The sequence below is a fragment of the Oncorhynchus tshawytscha genome, unplaced genomic scaffold, assembly GCF_018296145.1.
Source record: "Oncorhynchus tshawytscha isolate Ot180627B unplaced genomic scaffold, Otsh_v2.0 Un_contig_4107_pilon_pilon, whole genome shotgun sequence".
NCBI classification, from domain to species: domain Eukaryota; kingdom Metazoa; phylum Chordata; class Actinopteri; order Salmoniformes; family Salmonidae; genus Oncorhynchus; species Oncorhynchus tshawytscha.
The window spans coordinates 12,827-32,403 of record NW_024609536.1 but is presented as its reverse complement, the minus strand read 5'-3'; the positions used below and the strand labels follow the sequence as shown (position 1 = coordinate 32,403).

The 19,577-nt window shown below is 47.5% G+C and overlaps 1 protein-coding gene and 1 long non-coding RNA gene across 2 annotated transcripts in view; both read left to right on the top strand.

Annotated features, from left to right (window-relative positions):
- The window catches only part of LOC112241216 (methionine synthase-like), a 56,575-nt gene extending 37,584 nt beyond the window's left edge, over nucleotides 1-18,991 (top strand). Inside the window, 9 exon segments of the mRNA XM_042315757.1 lie at nucleotides 6,356-6,423; nucleotides 7,240-7,335; nucleotides 7,338-7,359; nucleotides 7,631-7,739; nucleotides 8,768-8,866; nucleotides 11,469-11,544; nucleotides 11,851-12,006; nucleotides 13,930-14,126; nucleotides 18,740-18,991. Coding sequence (XP_042171691.1) covers nucleotides 6,356-6,423; nucleotides 7,240-7,335; nucleotides 7,338-7,359; nucleotides 7,631-7,739; nucleotides 8,768-8,866; nucleotides 11,469-11,544; nucleotides 11,851-12,006; nucleotides 13,930-14,126; nucleotides 18,740-18,967 — 1,051 coding nt within the window. The 3' untranslated portion in view covers nucleotides 18,968-18,991.
- On the top strand, nucleotides 14,174-16,106 carry LOC121845051. Its single transcript, XR_006082314.1, has 5 exons — nucleotides 14,174-14,331; nucleotides 14,506-14,587; nucleotides 14,626-15,176; nucleotides 15,230-15,550; nucleotides 15,589-16,106. It is a non-coding gene; the product is annotated as an uncharacterized LOC121845051 (long non-coding RNA).
- Nucleotides 18,992-19,577: the final 586 nt, after the last annotated feature.

The following is a 19,577-nucleotide window of genomic DNA, read 5'->3' as shown; positions in this document are numbered from 1 at the left end:
CTCTGTACCGGTACCCCCTGTATATAGCCTCCACATTGACTCTGTACCGGTACCCCCTGTATATAGCCTCCACATTGACTCTGTACCGGTACCCCCTGTATATAGCCTCCACATTGACTCTGTACCGTAACACCCTGTATATAGCCACCACATTGACTCTGTACCGGTAGCCCCTGTATATAGCCTCCACATTGACTCTGTACCGGTACCCCCTGTATATAGCCTCCACATTGACTCTGTACCGGTACCCCCTGTATATAGCCTCCACATTGACTCTGTACCGGTACCCCCTGTATATAGCCTCCACATTGACTCTGTACCGTAACACCCTGTATATAGCCACCACATTGACTCTGTACCGGTAGCCCCTGTATATAGCCTCCACATTGACTCTGTACCGGTACCCCCTGTATATAGCCTCCACATTGACTCTGTACCGGTACCCCCTGTATATAGCCTCCACATTGACTCTGTACCGGTACCCCCTGTATATAGTCTCCACATTGACTCTGTACCAGTACACCCTGTATATAGCCTCCACATTGACTCTGTACCGGTACCCCCTGTATATAGCCTCCACATTGACTCTGTACCAGTACCCCCTGTATATAGTCTCCACATTGACTCTGTACCAGTACACCCTGTATATAGCCTCCACATTGACTCTGTACCGGTACCCCCTGTATATAGCCTCCACATTGACTCTGTACCGGTACCCCTGTATATAGCCTCCACATTGACTCTGTACCGGTACCCCTGTATAGCCTCCACATTGACTCTGTACCGGTACCCCTGTATATAGCCTCCACATTGACTCTGTACTGGTACCCCCTGTATATAGTCTCCACATTGACTCTGTACCGGTACCCCCTGTATATAGCGTCCACATTGACTCTGTACCGGTACCCCCTGTATATAGCCTCCACATTGACTCTGTACCGGTACCCCTGTATATAGCCTCCACATTGACTCTGTACCGGTACCCCTGTATATAGCCTCCACATTGACTCTGTACCGGTACCCCTGTATATAGCCTCCACATTGACTCTGTACCGGTACCCCTGTATATAGTCTCCACATTGACTCTGTACCAGTACACCCTGTATATAGCCTCCACATTGACTCTGTACCGGTACCCCCTGTATATAGTCTCCACATTGACTCTGTACCAGTACCCCCTGTATATAGCCTCCACATTGACTCTGTACCGGTACCCCCTGTATATAGCCTCCACATTGACTCTGTACCGGTACCCCTGTATATAGCCTCCACATTGACTCTGTACCGGTACCCCCTGTATATAGCCTCCACATTGACTCTGTACCGTAACACCCTGTATATAGCCACCACATTGACTCTGTACCGGTAGCCCCTGTATATAGCCTCCACATTGACTCTGTACCGGTACCCCTGTATATAGCCTCCACATTGACTCTGTACCGGTACCCCCTGTATATAGCCTCCACATTGACTCTGTACCGGTACCCCCTGTATATAGTCTCCACATTGACTCTGTACCAGTACACCCTGTATATAGCCTCCACATTGACTCTGTACCGGTACCCCCTGTATATAGCCTCCACATTGACTCTGTACCAGTACCCCCTGTATATAGTCTCCACATTGACTCTGTACCAGTACACCCTGTATATAGCCTCCACATTGACTCTGTACCGGTACCCCCTGTATATAGTCTCCACATTGACTCTGTACCAGTACCCCTGTATATAGCCTCCACATTGACTCTGTACCAGTACCCCCTGTATATAGCCTCCACATTGACTCTGTACCGGTACCCCCTGTATATAGCCTCCACATTGACTCTGTACCGGTACCCCTGTATATAGCCTCCACATTGACTCTGTACCGGTACCCCCTGTATATAGCCTCCACATTGACTCTGTACCGGTACCCCCTGTATATAGCCTCCACATTGACTCTGTACCGTAACACCCTGTATATAGCCACCACATTGACTCTGTACCGGTAGCCCCTGTATATAGCCTCCACATTGACTCTGTACCGGTACCCCTGTATATAGCCTCCACATTGACTCTGTACCGGTACCCCCCTGTATATAGCCTCCACATTGACTCTGTACCGGTACCCCCTGTATATAGTCTCCACATTGACTCTGTACCAGTACACCCTGTATATAGCCTCCACATTGACTCTGTACCGGTACCCCCTGTATATAGCCTCCACATTGACTCTGTACCGGTACCCCTGTATATAGTCTCCACATTGACTCTGTACCAGTACACCCTGTATATAGCCTCCACATTGACTCTGTACCGGTACCCCTGTATATAGCCTCCACATTGACTCTGTACCGGTACCCCCTGTATATAGCCTCCACATTGACTCTGTACCGGTACCCCTGTATATAGCCTCCACATTGACTCTGTACCGGTACCCCCTGTATATAGCCTCCACATTGACTCTGTACTGGTACCCCCTGTATATAGTCTCCACATTGACTCTGTACCGGTACCCCTGTATATAGCGTCCACATTGACTCTGTACCGGTACCCCCTGTATATAGCCTCCACATTGACTCTGTACCGGTACCCCCTGTATATAGCCTCCACATTGACTCTGTACCGGTACCCCCTGTATATAGCCTCCACATTGACTCTGTACCGGTACCCCTGTATATAGCCTCCACATTGACTCTGTACTGGTACCCCCTGTATATAGTCTCCACATTGACTCTGTACCAGTACACCCTGTATATAGCCTCCACATTGACTCTGTACCGGTACCCCTGTATATAGTCTCCACATTGACTCTGTACCAGTACCCCTGTATATAGCCTCCACATTGACTCTGTACCGGTACCCCCTGTATATAGCCTCCACATTGACTCTGTACCGGTACCCCCTGTATATAGCCTCCACATTGACTCTGTACCGGTACCCCTGTATATAGTCTCCACATTGACTCTGTACCAGTACACCCTGTATATAGCCTCCACATTGACTCTGTACCGGTACCCCCTGTATATAGCCTCCACATTGACTCTGTACCAGTACCCCCTGTATATAGTCTCCACATTGACTCTGTACCAGTACACCCTGTATATAGCCTCCACATTGACTCTGTACCGGTACCCCTGTATATAGCCTCCACATTGACTCTGTACTGGTACCCCTGTATATAGTCTCCACATTGACTCTGTACCAGTACACCCTGTATATAGCCTCCACATTGACTCTGTACCGGTACCCCCTGTATATAGTCTCCACATTGACTCTGTACCAGTACCCCCTGTATATAGCCTCCACATTGACTCTGTACCGGTACCCCCTGTATATAGCCTCCACATTGACTCTGTACCGGTACCCCCTGTATATAGCCTCCACATTGACTCTGTACCGGTACCCCCTGTATATAGTCTCCACATTGACTCTGTACCAGTACACCCTGTATATAGCCTCCACATTGACTCTGTACCGGTACCCCCTGTATATAGCCTCCACATTGACTCTGTACCAGTACCCCCTGTATATAGTCTCCACATTGACTCTGTACCAGTACACCCTGTATATAGCCTCCACATTGACTCTGTACCGGTACCCCCTGTATATAGTCTCCACATTGACTCTGTACCAGTACCCCCTGTATATAGCCTCCACATTGACTCTGTACCAGTACCCCCTGTATATAGCCTCCACATTGACTCTGTACCGGTACCCCCTGTATATAGCCTCCACATTGACTCTGTACCGGTACCCCCTGTATATAGCCTCCACATTGACTCTGTACCGGTACCCCCTGTATATAGCCTCCACATTGACTCTGTACCGGTACCCCTGTATATAGCCTCCACATTGACTCTGTACCGTAACACCCTGTATATAGCCACCACATTGACTCTGTACCGGTAGCCCCTGTATATAGCCTCCACATTGACTCTGTACCGGTACCCCCTGTATATAGCCTCCACATTGACTCTGTACCGGTACCCCTGTATATAGCCTCCACATTGACTCTGTACCGTACCCCCTGTATATAGTCTCCACATTGACTCTGTACCAGTACACCCTGTATATAGCCTCCACATTGACTCTGTACCGGTACCCCCTGTATATAGCCTCCACATTGACTCTGTACCAGTACCCCTGTATATAGTCTCCACATTGACTCTGTACCAGTACACCCTGTATATAGCCTCCACATTGACTCTGTACCGGTACCCCCTGTATATAGCCTCCACATTGACTCTGTACCGTAACACCCTGTATATAGCCACCACATTGACTCTGTACCGGTAGCCCCTGTATATAGCCTCCACATTGACTCTGTACCGGTACCCCTGTATATAGCCTCCACATTGACTCTGTACCGGTACCCCCCGTATATAGCCTCCACATTGACTCTGTACCGGTACCCCCGTATATATAGTCTCCACATTGACTCTGTACCAGTACACCCTGTATATAGCCTCCACATTGACTCTGTACCGGTACCCCTGTATATAGCCTCCACATTGACTCTGTACCAGTACCCCCTGTATATAGTCTCCACATTGACTCTGTACCAGTACACCCTGTATATAGCCTCCACATTGACTCTGTACCGGTACCCCCTGTATATAGCCTCCACATTGACTCTGTACCGGTACCCCCTGTATATAGCCTCCACATTGACTCTGTACCGGTACCCCTGTATATAGCCTCCACATTGACTCTGTACTGGTACCCCCTGTATATAGTCTCCACATTGACTCTGTACCGGTACCCCCTGTATATAGCCTCCACATTGACTCTGTACCGGTACCCCCTGTATATAGCCTCCACATTGACTCTGTACCGGTACCCCCTGTATATAGCCTCCACATTGACTCTGTACCGGTACCCCCTGTATATAGCCTCCACATTGACTCTGTACCGGTACCCCTGTATATAGCCTCCACATTGACTCTGTACTGGTACCCCTGTATATAGTCTCCACATTGACTCTGTACCAGTACACCCTGTATATAGCCTCCACATTGACTCTGTACCGGTACCCCCTGTATATAGTCTCCACATTGACTCTGTACCGGTACCCCCTGTATATAGCCTCCACATTGACTCTGTACCGGTACCCCCTGTATATAGCCTCCACATTGACTCTGTACCGGTACCCCCTGTATATAGCCTCCACATTGACTCTGTACCGGTACCCCCTGTATATAGCCTCCACATTGACTCTGTACCGGTACCCCCTGTATATAGCCTCCACATTGACTCTGCACCGACACCCCCCTGTATATAGTCTCCACATTGACTCTGCACCGACACCCCCCTGTATATATTGTTATTTTACCGCTGCTCTTTAATTATTTGTTACTTTTATCTTTTATTCTTATCCATATTTTATTAACTGCATTGTTAGGTAGGGTCTCATCAGTCAGCATTTGGAAGGTCTACTACACCTGTTGTATTCAGCATTTCACTGTAAGGTCTACTACACTTGTTGTATTCAGCATTTCACTGTAAGGTCTACTACACCTGTTGTATTCAGCATTTCACTGTAAGGTCTACTACACCTGTTGTATTCAGCATTTCACTGTGAGGTCTACTACACTTGTTGTATTCAGCATTTCACTGTAAGGTCTACTACACCTGTTGTATTCAGCATTTCACTGTAAGGTCTACTACACCTGTTGTATTCAGCATTTCACTGTGAGGTCTACTACACCTGTTGTATTCAGCATTTCACTGTAAGGTCTACTACACCTGTTGTATTCAGCATTTCACTGTAAGGTCTACTACACCTGTTGTATTCAGCATTTCACTGTGAGGTCTACTACACCTGTTGTATTCAGCATTTCACTGTGAGGTCTACTACACCTGTTGTATTCAGCATTTCACTGTAAGGACTACTACACCTGTTGTATTCAGCATTTCACTGTAAGGACTACTACACCTGTTGTATTCAGCATTTCACTGTAATTTCTACTACACCTGTTGTATTCAGCATTTCACTGTAAGGTCTACTACACCTGTTGTATTCAGCATTTCACTGTAAGGTCTACTACACCTGTTGTATTCAGCATTTCACTGTAAGGTCTACTACACCTGTTGTATTCAGCATTTCACTGTAAGGTCTACTACACCTGTTGTATTCAGCATTTCACTGTAAGGTCTACTACACCTGTTGTATTCAGCATTTCACTGTAAGGTCTACTACACCTGTTGTATTCAGCATTTCACTGTAAGGTCTACTACACCTGTTGTATTCAGCATTTCACTGTAAGGTCTACAGCTGTTGTATTTGGGCGCATGTGACTAATACAATTTGATTTGATTGGTTCCAGTACCTTTCCATAACCTTGTCCTAACCCTGTTCGGTTTCCTTTTCCCAGAGTGATCGATCTGGGGGTCATGATTCCATGCGACAGGATATTGAGGGAAGCCATCGACTGCAAAGCAGGTCTGTTGACATGAACCTTATGGCTTATCAGTTCCACTGTACCGTAGCTCTGCTTTAATCAATAGGATTAACCTGGTCCCAGATCAGTTCCACTGTACTGTAGCTCGGCCTTAATCAATAGGATTAACCTGGTCCCAGATCAGTTCCACTGTACTGTAGCTCTGCTTTAATCAATAGGATTAACCAGGTCCCAGATCAGTTCCACTGTACTGTAGCTGATTAACCTGCCCGATTTAATCAATAGGAGGTGATTAACCTGGTCCCAGATCAGTTCTGTCACTGGGCGGGGCGGCACTAGCCTGGTCCCAAATGTTTGGGCTTTAATCACTAGGAGGTGATTAACCTGGTCCCAGATCAGTTTTGGCTGTCTGACGGGGTGGGGCACTAGGAGGTGATTAACCTGGTCCCAGATCAGTCTGGGCTGTCTGACGGGGTGGCACTAGGAGGTGATTAACCTGGTCCCAGATCAGTCTGGGCTGTCTGACGAGGTGGCACTAGGGAGGTGAAATAGACCTGGAATCAGTTTGTGCTGTTCTTTGGAAGTGAATAACCTGGTCCCTCAGTTTGGGCTGAACTTCACTGGAGGTGAATCCTGGTCCCAGATCAGTTTGGGCTGTCTGGCCTCAGGTGGCACTAGGGATGGTCCCAGATCAGTTTGGGCTGTCTTGCCAACTGCTAGGAGTTGGAGATAAACCACAGACAGATCTGGGACCAGGCTAGAGAAGGAGTAGGATTGGGACAAATCAGAGATGGAATGAGTGAACTGCTCTTTGAGAAGTAGTCCCTCCAGCTGAACTTCCTGTGTAAGACCTACAGACATCATCGACCTGTCTGGCCTCATCACGCCCTCGCTGGATGAGATGATCTACGTTGCCAAGGAGATGGAGCGGCTTGGGATGAAGACCCCACTGCTGATGGAGGGGCCACCACCTCCAAGTAAGACACACACACACACCATGACCTTTCAACTCGCTACTTCCTGGCCCCTTGTTGACCCTGTGTCTGATGTGATGCGTCTCTCAACACACACGTCATTATCTTCATCATGACCTTTCAACTCGCTACTTCCTGGCCCCTTGTTGACCCTGTGTCTGATGTGATGCGTCTCTCAACACACACGTCATTATCTTCACCATGACCTTTCAACTCGCTACTTCCTGGCCCCTTGCTGGCCCTGTGTCTGATGTGAAGCCTCTGTGTGTAACAGGACCCACACGGCAGTGAAGATCGCTCCCCGTTACCCCTGTGGTGCATGTTCTGGATGCTACAGCTGTCCTGTGGTGCATGTTCTGGATGCTTCCAGGAGTGTGGTGGTGGTGACGACTAGACACTACACTGACTAGACACTACACTGACACTGACTAGACACTACACTTCCTGTTCTCACTTAGTACAGCCCACACTGCACTGACTAGACACACTACACTGACTAGACACTACACTTCCTGTTCTCACTTCTTAGTACAGTCCACACTACACTGACTAGACACACTACACTTCCTGTTCTCACCGCACTTAGACACTACAGCCACTTCCTGTTCACTGCACTGACTAGACACTGCACTGACTAGACACTACACTGACTAGCCACTACACTTCCTGTTCTCACTTAGTACAGTCCACACTATACTGACTAGACACTACACTGACTAGACACTACACCGACAAGACACTACACTTCCTGTTCTCACTTAGTACAGCCCACACTGCACTGACTAGACACTACACTGACTAGCCACTACACTTCCTGTTCTCACTTAGTACAGTCCACACTACACTGACTAGACACTACACCGACAAGACACTACACTTCCTGTTCTCACTTAGTACAGCCCACACTGCACTGACTAGACACTACACCGACAAGACACTACACTTCCTGTTTTCACTTAGTACAGCCCACACTATACTGACTAGACACACTACACTTCCTGTTCTCACTTAGTACAGCCCACACTACACTGACTAGACACACTACACTTCCTGTTCTCACTTAGTACAGCCCACACTGACACACACTACACTTCCTGTTCTCACTAGTACAGCCCACACTACACTGACTAGACACTACACATCCTGTTCTCACTAGACACCCACACTACACTGACTAGACCACTACACTTCCTGTTCTCACAGCCCACACTACACTGACTAGACACACTACACTTCCTGTTCCACAGTACACCCACACTATACTGACTAGACACACTACACTTCCTGTCTGTAGATACTGTAGTCCTCACTTAGTACAGCCCACACTACACTTCCTGTCAGTAGATGTTGGGGTCCTCACTTGTCAGTGTCCTCAGCTGTTAGATGAGCATCCGTGTTGTTGTCTCTTCAGTGTTCTCAGCTGTTAGATGAGAATGTGAAGGAGGAGTTCTTTGAGGAGACGACAGAGGAGTACGAAGACATCAGACAAGACCACTACGACTCTCTAAAGGTGAGGAACACACACACACACACACACACACACACACACACACACACACACACACACACACACACACACACACACACAGAGACAAACATACGCACCTAACACACACACTGGACCACTACAACACGCTGAAATCTAGGGCTCTGTATTAGGAACAGACTGTCCAGTTCTGGAACAGTCTAGAAGGTAGGAGTTGTTCTAGTCTAACAGACTGTCCTGTACTGGAACAGTCTAGAAGGTAGGAGTTGTTCCAGTCTAACAGACTGTCCTGTACTGGAACAGTCTAGAAGGTAGGAGTTGTTCCAGTCTAACAGACTGTCCTGTACTGGAACAGTCTAGAAGGGAGGAGTTGTTCTAGTCTAACAGACTGTCCTGTACTGGAACAGTCTAGAAGGTAGGAGTTGTTCCAGTCTAACAGACTGTCCTGTACTGGAACAGTCTAGAAGGGAGGAGTTGTTCTAGTCTAACAGACTGTCCTGTTCTGGAACAGTCTAGAAGGTAGGAGTTGTTCTAGTCTAACAGACTGTCCTGTTCTGGAACAGTCTAGAAGGTAGGAGTTGTTCTAGTCTAACAGACTGTCCTGTCCTCTAGAAGGTAGTTGTCCCAGTCTAAGGGCCACAGTTGCAGGGTTAGTACTACTGAGGTGATGAATCCTGGCCCTATCACTATACAGCTGATTCCTCTGATGGGTGGATGAATCCTGGCCCTATCACTATACAGCTGATTCCTCTGGGTGGATGAATCCTGGTCCTATCACTATACAGCTGATTCCTCTGGGTGGATGAATCCCGGTCCTATCACTATACAGCTGATTCCTCTGATGGGTGGATGAATCCTGGCCCTATCACTACACAGCTGATTCCTCTGATGGGTGGATGAATCCTGGTCCTATCACTATACAGCTGATTCCTCTGATGGGTGGATGAATCCTGGTCCTATCACTACACAGCTGATTCCTCTGGGTGGATGAATCCTGGCCCTATCACTATACAGCTGATTCCTCTGATGGGTGGATGAATCCTGGTCCTATCACTATACAGCTGATTCCTCTGATGGGTGGATGAATCCTGGTCCTATCACTATACAGCTGATTCCTCTGATGGGTGGATGAATCCTGGTCCTATCACTATACAGCTGATGGGGTGGATGAATCCTGGCCCTATCACTATACAGCTGATTCCTCTGATGGGTGGATGAATCCTGGTCCTATCACTATACAGCTGATGGGTGGATGAATCCTGGTCCTATCACTACAGCTGACAGCTGATTCCTCTGATGGGTGGATGAATCCTGGTCCTATCACTATACAGCTGATTCCTCTGATGGGTGGATGAATCCTGGTCCTATCACTATACAGCTGATTCCTCTGATGGGTGGATGAATCCTGGTCCTATCACTACACAGCTGATGGGTGGATGAATCCTGGTCCTATCACTATACAGCTGATTCCTCTGGGTGGATGAATCCCGGTCCTATCACTATACAGCTGATTCCTCTGATGGGTGGATGAATCCTGGCCCTATCACTACACAGCTGATTCCTCTGATGGGTGGATGAATCCTGGTCCTATCACTATACAGCTGATGGGTGGATGAATCCTGGTCCTATCACTATATAGCTGATTCCTCTGATGGGTGGATGAATCCTGGTCCTATCACTATACAGCTGATGGGTGGATGAATCCTGGTCCTATCACTATACAGCTGATTCCTCTGATGGGTGGATGAATCCTGGTCCTATCACTATACAGCTGATTCTCTGATGGGTGGATGAATCCTGGTCCTATCACTACACAGCTGATGGGTGGATGAATCCTGGTCCTATCACTATACAGCTGATTCCTCTGGGTGGATGAATCCTGGTCCTATCACTATACAGCTGATTCCTCTGATGGGTGGATGAATCCTGGCCCTATCACTACACAGCTGATTCCTCTGATGGGTGGATGAATCCTGGTCCTATCACTATACAGCTGATGGGTGGATGAATCCTGGTCCTATCACTATACAGCTGATTCCTCTGATGGGTGGATGAATCCTGGTCCTATCACTACACAGCTGATTCCTCTGATGGGTGGATGAATCCTGGTCCTATCACTATACAGCTGATTCCTCTGATGGGTGGATGAATCCTGGTCCTATCACTACACAGCTGATTCCTCTGATGGGTGGATGAATCCTGGCCCTATCACTATACAGCTGATTCCTCTGATGGGTGGATGAATCCTGGTCCTATCACTATACAGCTGATTCCTCTGATGGGTGGATGAATCCTGGTCCTATCACTATACAGCTGATTCCTCTAATCAGTGGTTTGATGATGGGTGGATGAATCCTGGTCCTATCACTATATAGCTGATTCCTCTGATGGGTGGATGAATCCTGGTCCTATCACTATACAGCTGATGGGTGGATGAATCCTGGTCCTATCACTATATAGCTGATTCCTCTAATCAGTGGTTTGATGATGGGTGGATGAATCCTGGTCCTCAACACTGGTCCAGGGCTGTAGCTGGTAGTTTGGTACACTACACTGTAATGGCTGGGCTGTCTGAGAGCAGTTCAGGTAGATGATGACAGGAGACTCTGTGTGTCTGTGTTCTCAGGAGAGGCGCTTCCTGTCTCTAGCCCAGGCCAGGGAGAAAGGACTCCATGTGGATTGGCTTTCTCAGACCAGACCAGGTACGACACTAATTCACTGGGATCAACTGTCCTCCAGGACTTCAGGAAGTCATTTGTCTGCTTGTCGTTGAAAAGATGAGACCTATTTCTGTCTGACCGATGTAGGTCATATTTTGATAGAATATACCCTGACTATGGTCCTCTGACTACTGATCCTCTCTCTCCCATTCTCTCTCTCTCTCTCTCTCTCGTTCTCTCTCTCTCTCCCATTCTCTCTCTCTCATTCTCTCATTCTCTCTCTCTCTCTCTCTCCCGTTCTCTCTCGCTCTCTCTCTCTCTCTCTCTCTCTCTCCCTCCCCCTGTCAGTGTGTCCTCAGTTCCTGGGTACCCGTGTGTTTGAGGGGTATGACCTGCGGAGGCTGGTGGACTATATTGACTGGAAGCCTTTCTTTGACGTGTGGCAGCTGAGAGGGAAGTACCCTAACAGAGGGTACCCCAAGATCTTCAAGGACAAAACCGTGGGTACGTAGAGGACATAGAGATGTAATGCTATCGTCATTCTAGTGTTGTGATTGTATTTCTATGGAGAAGGTGCATTCCTGCCATCCCTTCAGACTGTTCAGAAGCTTATGTGGAGGTATAACAGGTGTAATATAATATTGTACCTGTGGTTGATTGACTGATAGATAATAATGTCATAATGAACCTGTACAGGTGAGGAGACTGATAGATAATAATGTCATAATGAACCTGTACAGTTGAGGAGACTGATAGATAATCATGTTATAATGAACCTGTACAGGTGAGGAGGCTGATAGGTTATAATGTTATAATGAACCTGTACAGGTGAGGAGACTGATAGATAATAATGTCATAATGAACCTGTACAGTTGAGGAGACTGATAGATAATAATGTCATAATGAACCTGTACAGTTGAGGAGACTGATAATGTTATAATGAACCTGTACAGGTGAGGAGGCCTGTGATAGATAATAATGTTATAATGTTATAATGAACCTGTACAGGTGAGGAGAGATAGATAATAATGTCTGAACCTGTAGATGAATAAATGTCATAATGAACCTGTACAGGTGAGGAGACTGATAGATAATAATGTTATAATGAACCTGTACAGGTGAGGAGACTGATAGATAATAATGTTATAATGAACCTGTACAGGTGAGGAGACTGATAGATAATAATGTCATAATGAACCTGTACAGGTGATAATGTTATAATGTTATAATGAACCTGTACAGGTGAGGAGACTGATAGATAATGTTATAATGAACCTGTACATAAGACTGAACCTGTACAGGTGAGGAGACTGATAGATAATAATGTTATAATGAACCTGTACAGGTGAGGAGACTGATAGGTTATAATGTTATAATGAACCTGTACAGGTAATGATAGATAATAATGTTAACCCTGTACAGGTGAGGAGACTGATAGATAATAATGTTATAATGAACCTGTACAGGTGAGGAGACTGATAGATAATAATGTTATAATGAACCTGTACAGGTAAGACTGATAGAAATGTTATAATGAACCTGTACAGGTGAGGAGACTGATAGATAATAATGTACATAATGAACCTGTACAGGTGAGACTGAGACTGACAGGTAGATAATAGATAATAATGTTATAATGAACCTGTACAGGTGATAGGAGACTGAACCTGTAGATAAGATAATGTTATAATGAACCTGTACAGGTGAGGAGACTGATAGATAATAATGTTATAATGAACCTGTACAGGTGAGGAGACTGAGATAATAATGTTAGAATGAACCTGACAGGTAGAGACTGATAGATAATGTTAAATGAACCTGTACAGGTGAGGAGACTGATAGATAATCATGTTATAATGAACCTGTACAGGTGAGGAGACTGATAGATAATAATGTTATAATGAACCTGTACAGGTGAGGAGAGACTGATAGATTAATGTTATAATGAACCTGTACAGGTGAGGAGACTGATAGATAATAATGTCATAATGAACCTGTACAGGTGAGGAGACTGATAGACTGATAGATAATAATGTTATAATGAACCTGTACAGGTGAGGAGACTGATAGATAATAATGTCATAATGAACCTGTACAGGTGAGGAGACTGATAGATAATAATGTTATAATGAACCTGTACAGGTGAGGAGACTGATAGATAATAATGTCATAATGAACCTGTACAGGTGAGGAGACTGATAGGTTATAATGTTATAATGAACCTGTACAGGTGAGGAGACTGATAGATAATAATGTACCTGTACAGGTGAGGAGACTGATAGATAATAATGTTATCCAATGAACCTGTATGAGGAGACTGATAGAATGAACCTGTACAGGTGAGGAGACTGATAGATAATAATGTTATAATGAACCTGTACAGGTGAGGAGACTGATAGATAATAATGTTATAATGAACCTGTACAGGTGAGGAGGCTCGGAGGGTGTTTGACGACGCCCAGCGGCTCCTCAACAGACTGATAGATAATAAGGGTCTCTGGGGGCGTGGCCTGGTGGGCTTCTGGCCCGCCCAGAGTGTAGGAGACGACATCCAGGTGTACGAACATGACGTCACACCTCGCTCCTCCACGCCCCTCGCCACCTTCTATGGACTACGCCAACAGGTGAGTAGCCCCTCGCCACCTTCTACGGACTACGCCAACAGGTGAGTAGCACCTCGCCACCTTCTACGGACTACGCCAACAGGTGAGTAGCACCTTGCCACCTTCTACGGACTACGCCAACAGGTGAGTAGCACCTCGCCACCTTCTACGGACTACGCCAACAGGTGAGTAGCACCTCGCCACCTTCTACGGACTACGCCAACAGGTGAGTAGCACCTCGCTCCGCCCCTCGCCACCTTCTACGGACTACGCCAACAGGTGAGAAGCCCTCGCCACCTTCTACGGACTACGCCAACAGGTGAGTAGCCCTCGCCACCTTCTACGGACTACGCCAACAGGTGAGTAGCACCTCGCCACCTTCTATGGACTACGCCAACAGGTGAGTAGCACCTCGCCACCTTCTACGGACTACGCCAACAGGTGAGTAGCACCTCGCCACCTTCTACGGACTACGCCAACAGGTGTGTAGCACCTCGCCACCTACGGACTACGCCAACAGGTGAGTAGCACCTCGCCACCTTCTACGGACTACGCCAACAGGTGAGTAGCACCTCGCTCCGCCCATGCCACCTTCTACGGACTACGCCAACAGGTGAGTAGCACCTCGCCACCTTCTACGGACTACGCCAACAGGTGAGTCGCACCTCGCCACCTTCTACGGACTACGCCAACAGGTGAGTAGCACCTCGCCACCTTCTACGGACTACGCCAACAGGTGAGTAGCACCTCGCCACCTTCTACGGACTACGCCAACAGGTGTGTAGCACCTCGCCACCTTCTACGTACTACGCCAACAGGTGAGTAGCACCTCGCCACCTACGGACTACGCCAACAGGTGAGTAGCACCTCGCCACCTTCTACGGACTACGCCAACAGGTGAGTATCACCTCGCTCCCCCATGCCACCTTCTACGGACTACGCCAACAGGTGAGTAGCACCTCGCCACCTTCTACGGACTACGCCAACAGGTGAGTCGCACCTCGCCACCTTCTACGGACTACGCCAACAGGTGAGTAGCACCTCGCCACCTTCTACGGACTACGCCAACAGGTGAGTAGCACCTCGCTCCGCCCCTCGCCACCTTCTACGGACTACGCCAACAGGTGAGTAGCACCTCGCCACCTTCTACGGACTACGCCAACAGGTGAGTAGTACCTCGCCACCTTCTACAGACTACGCCAACAGGTGAGTCGCACCTCGCCACCTTCTACGGACTACGCCAACAGGTGAGTAGCACCTCGCCACCTTCTACGGACTACGCCAACAGGTGAGTAGCCCTCGCCACCTTCTACGGACTACGCCAACAGGTGAGTAGCCCCTCGCCACCTTCTACGGACTACGCCAACAGGTGAGTAGCACCTCGCCACCTACGGACTACGCCAACAGGTGAGTAGCACCTCGCCACCTACGGACTACGCCAACAGGTGAGTAGCACCTCGCCACCTACGGACTACGCCAACAGGTGAGTAGCACCTGGCTCCGCCCCTCGCCACCTTCTACGGTCTACGCCAACAGGTGAGTAGCAGAGCAGATCTGGAACAGGGTGTGTCAGTTCATGGTCTGTGTGTGTGGGTGGGGTCTGTGTGTGTCTGTGTTTCCATTTATAAATCTATGACAAGTAGGGCTGTCCCCGACAAAAAAAAAAATCTTGGTCGACCCAGAATCATCTGTTCTTTTCAACCAATCTGTTGATCTAAATGTTAAAACATATTTTTCCATATTTAGAAACATCCTGTGTGTTTTAATCAAATCAACTACATTCACTGAGCTGGTCTGATGCTTTAAGCACACTGTTTGATGAAATAATTCAGACACACTTCACTCGAGGGATTCCGACCAGCAATTGATTTGATTGCTGCTCTGTGTTTAAAAAAACAGCTAGTGACTGTGTGACTAGAACCCTCTGTCTCTCTCTCCTCCCTGCTGTCTCTCTCCTCCCAGCTGTCTCTCTCTCCTCCCTGCTGTCTCTCTCTCCTCCCTGCTGTCTCTCTCTCTCCCTCCCTGCTGTCTCTCTCTCTCCTCCCTGCTGTCTCTCTCTCTCTCTCCCTCCCTGTCTCTCTCTCTCCTCCCTGCTGTCTCTCTCTCCTCCCTGCTGTCTCTCTCTCTCCTCCCTGCTGTCTCTCTCTCCTCCCTGCTGTCTCTCTCTCCTCCCTGCTGTCTCTCTCTCCTCCCTGCTGTCTCTCTCTCCTCCCTGCTGTCTCTCTCTCCTCCCTGCTGTCTCTCTCTCCTCCCTGCTGTCTCTCTCTCTCTCCCTGCTGTCTCTCTCTCTCCCCCTGCTGTCTCTCTCTCCTCCCTGCTGTCTCTCTCTCTCCTCCCTGCTGTCTCTCTCTCCTCCCTGCTGTCTCTCTCTCCTCCCTGCTGTCTCTCTCTCCTCCCTGCTATCTCTCTCTCCTCCCTGCTGTCTCTCTCTCCTCCCTGCTGTCTCTCTCTCCTCCCTGCTGTCTCTCTCTCCGCCCCGCTGTCTCTCTCTCCGCCCCGCTGTCTCTCTCTCCGCCCGCTGTCTCTCTCTCCGCCCCGCTGTCTCTCTCTCCGCCCCGCTGTCTCTCTCTCCGCCCCGCTGTCTCTCTCTCCGCCCCGCTGTCTCTCTCTCCGCCCGCTGTCTCTCCTCCCTGCTGTCTCTCTCTCCTCCCTGCTGTCTCTCTCTCTCCCTGCTGTCTCTCTCTCCTCCCTGCTGTCTCTCTCTCCTCCCTGCTGTCTCTCTCTCCTCCCTGCTGTCTCTCTCTCTCCTCCCTGCTGTCTCTCTCTCCTCCCTGCTGCAGCTAGTGACTGTGACACGTATGCTTCCAATGCACATGACCAATAGGGCCTGACCTATAGCATATCACATCAATACATTTGTTATAACAAACTCTTGAGCACTGTAACACATGCGACGGCTAAATGGATCCAGAGGACCTGACAAACTTAAAACGGGATGGGAATGTTTACTGGTTGCTCAGGAGGTAAAGGGGAAGTCCGATGTGTGGATCAAGAAACAAGTTCTGGAGAAAGCGCTGCATATTAGGACGATGTGTGTGCCAAAAAGGTGCTGTTAGATTACAATATCATTTTTTCTGACCGTTTGGACCAATGTAAACAACACTAAATACATTATAAGTCCAACAGTTTTTTTTTGTAAAGCCTTTATTACAGCAAAGACTAAAAACAGTCGCGTTCATTCGTGAATTAAATTTCTGAAACGGAACAGTTTAGGCCTATTTATTGTTTACTCTTAATTATTCGCATTTATTTTATTTTAAAAGTAAAATGCTGTGTATCCTGTGTGATGACATGAACAAGTACGTTGTTGATTGATACAGTAGCCGAAATACAATGTATTCAGACCCCTTGACTTTTTTCCACATTCTGTTACATTACAGCCTTATTCTAAAATGGGTTAAATTGTTTTATTTTCCTCATCAATCTCTACACACAATACACAGTAATGACATCACAATACCCCATAATGACATCACAATACCCCATAATGACAAAGCAAAAATAGGTTTTTATATTTTTTTGCAAATTTATTCCAAATAAAAACGGATACCTTATTTACCTAAGTATTCAGACCCTTTGCTATGAGACTCTAAATTGAGCTCAGGTGCATCCCGTTTCCATTGATCATCCTTGAGATGTTTCTTCAACTCGATTGGAGTCCATCTGTGGTAAACTCAATTGATTGGATATGATTTGGAAGGTACACACCTGTCTATAAAAGGTCCCACAGCTGACAGTGCATTATTTGTGTTGCACCGTTGTTCTTACATAATATAACCATATATAATTACAGTAGCACATGTCTTAGACTGATGGACTGTGTCACCCCCACAGCCTCCACAATGGATCAGTCCACTGAGACAGGCCTCTATAATGGATTAGTCCACTGAGACAGGCCTCTATAATGGATTAGTCCATTCAGACAGGCCTCTGTAATGGATTAGTCCACTGAGACAGGCCTCTATAATGGATTAGTCCACTGAGACAGACCTCTATAATGGATTAGTCCACTGAGACAGGATTAGTCCTCCTATAATGGATTAGTCCACTGAGACAGGCCTCTATAATGGATTAGTCCATTCAGACAGGCCTCTGTAATGGATTAGTCCATTCAGACAGGCCTCTGTAATGGATTAGTCCACTCAGACAGGCCTCTATAATGGATTAGTCCACTGAGACAGACCTCTATAATGGATTAGTCCACTGAGACAGGTCTCTATAATGGATTAGTCCACTGAGACAGGCCTCTATAATGGATTAGTCCACTCAGACAGGCCTCTATAATGGATTAGTCCACTGAGACATGCCTCTATAATGGATTAGTCCACTGAGACAGGCCTCTATAATGGATTAGTCCACTGAGACAGACCTCCACAATGGATCAGTCCACTGAGACAGACCTCCACAATGGATCAGTCTAATCAGACAGGCCTCCACAATGGATCAGTCTAATCAGACAGGAGCCAATCAGAAAGGTGTCTAGTACACCAATTGTTTAGATTTTGTTGCTACTGCTCGACTTAAACATCTGGGTCGACCAACAGTCTATGGACCAATCAATGGAAACAGCGGACTAAATGGGGTCAACGTGAACAACAAGCGTGTATTGTAAGATAACTGTGTTTGTCTTGTAGGCAGAGAAGGACAGTGCCAGCTCAGACCCCTACTACTGCCTGTCCGACTTCGTGGCCCCGAGGGCCAGCCGTGTGTCGGACTACATGGGGATGTTTGCTGTAGCTGTGTTCGGAGCGGAGGAGCTGAGCAAACAGTTTGAGACCCAGGGAGACGACTACAACAGTATCATGGTGAAGGCTCTGGCTGATCGCCTGGCTGAGGTACGGACTCTAGTGTTACTATACTGAGGTACGGACTCTAGTGTCACTAAACTGAGGTACGGACTCTAGTGTCACTATACTGAGGTACGGACTCTAGTGTCACTATACTGAGGTACGGACTCTAGTGTCACTATACTGAGTGGACTCTACTATACTGAGGTACGGACTCTAGTGTTACTATACTGAGGTACGGACTCTAGTGTTACTATACTGACACCTGGCTGAGGACTCTAGTGTTACTATACTGAGGTACGGACTCTAGTGTTACTATACTGAGGTACGGACTCTAGTGTTACTATACTGAGGTACGGACTCTAGTGTCACTATACTGACACCTGGCTGAGGACTCTAGTGTTACTATACTGAGGTACGGACTCTAGTGTTACTATACTGACACCTAGTGTTACTGAGGTACGGACTCTAGTGTTACTATACTGAGGTACGGACTCTAGTGTTACTATACTGACACCTGGCTGAGGACTCTAGTGTTACTATACTGACACCTCTAGTGTTACTATACTGAGGTACGGACTCTAGTGTTACTATACTGAGGCTAGGACTCTAGTGTCACTATACTGACACCTGGCTGAGGTATGGACTCTAGTGTTACTATACTGAGGTACGGACTCTAGTGTTA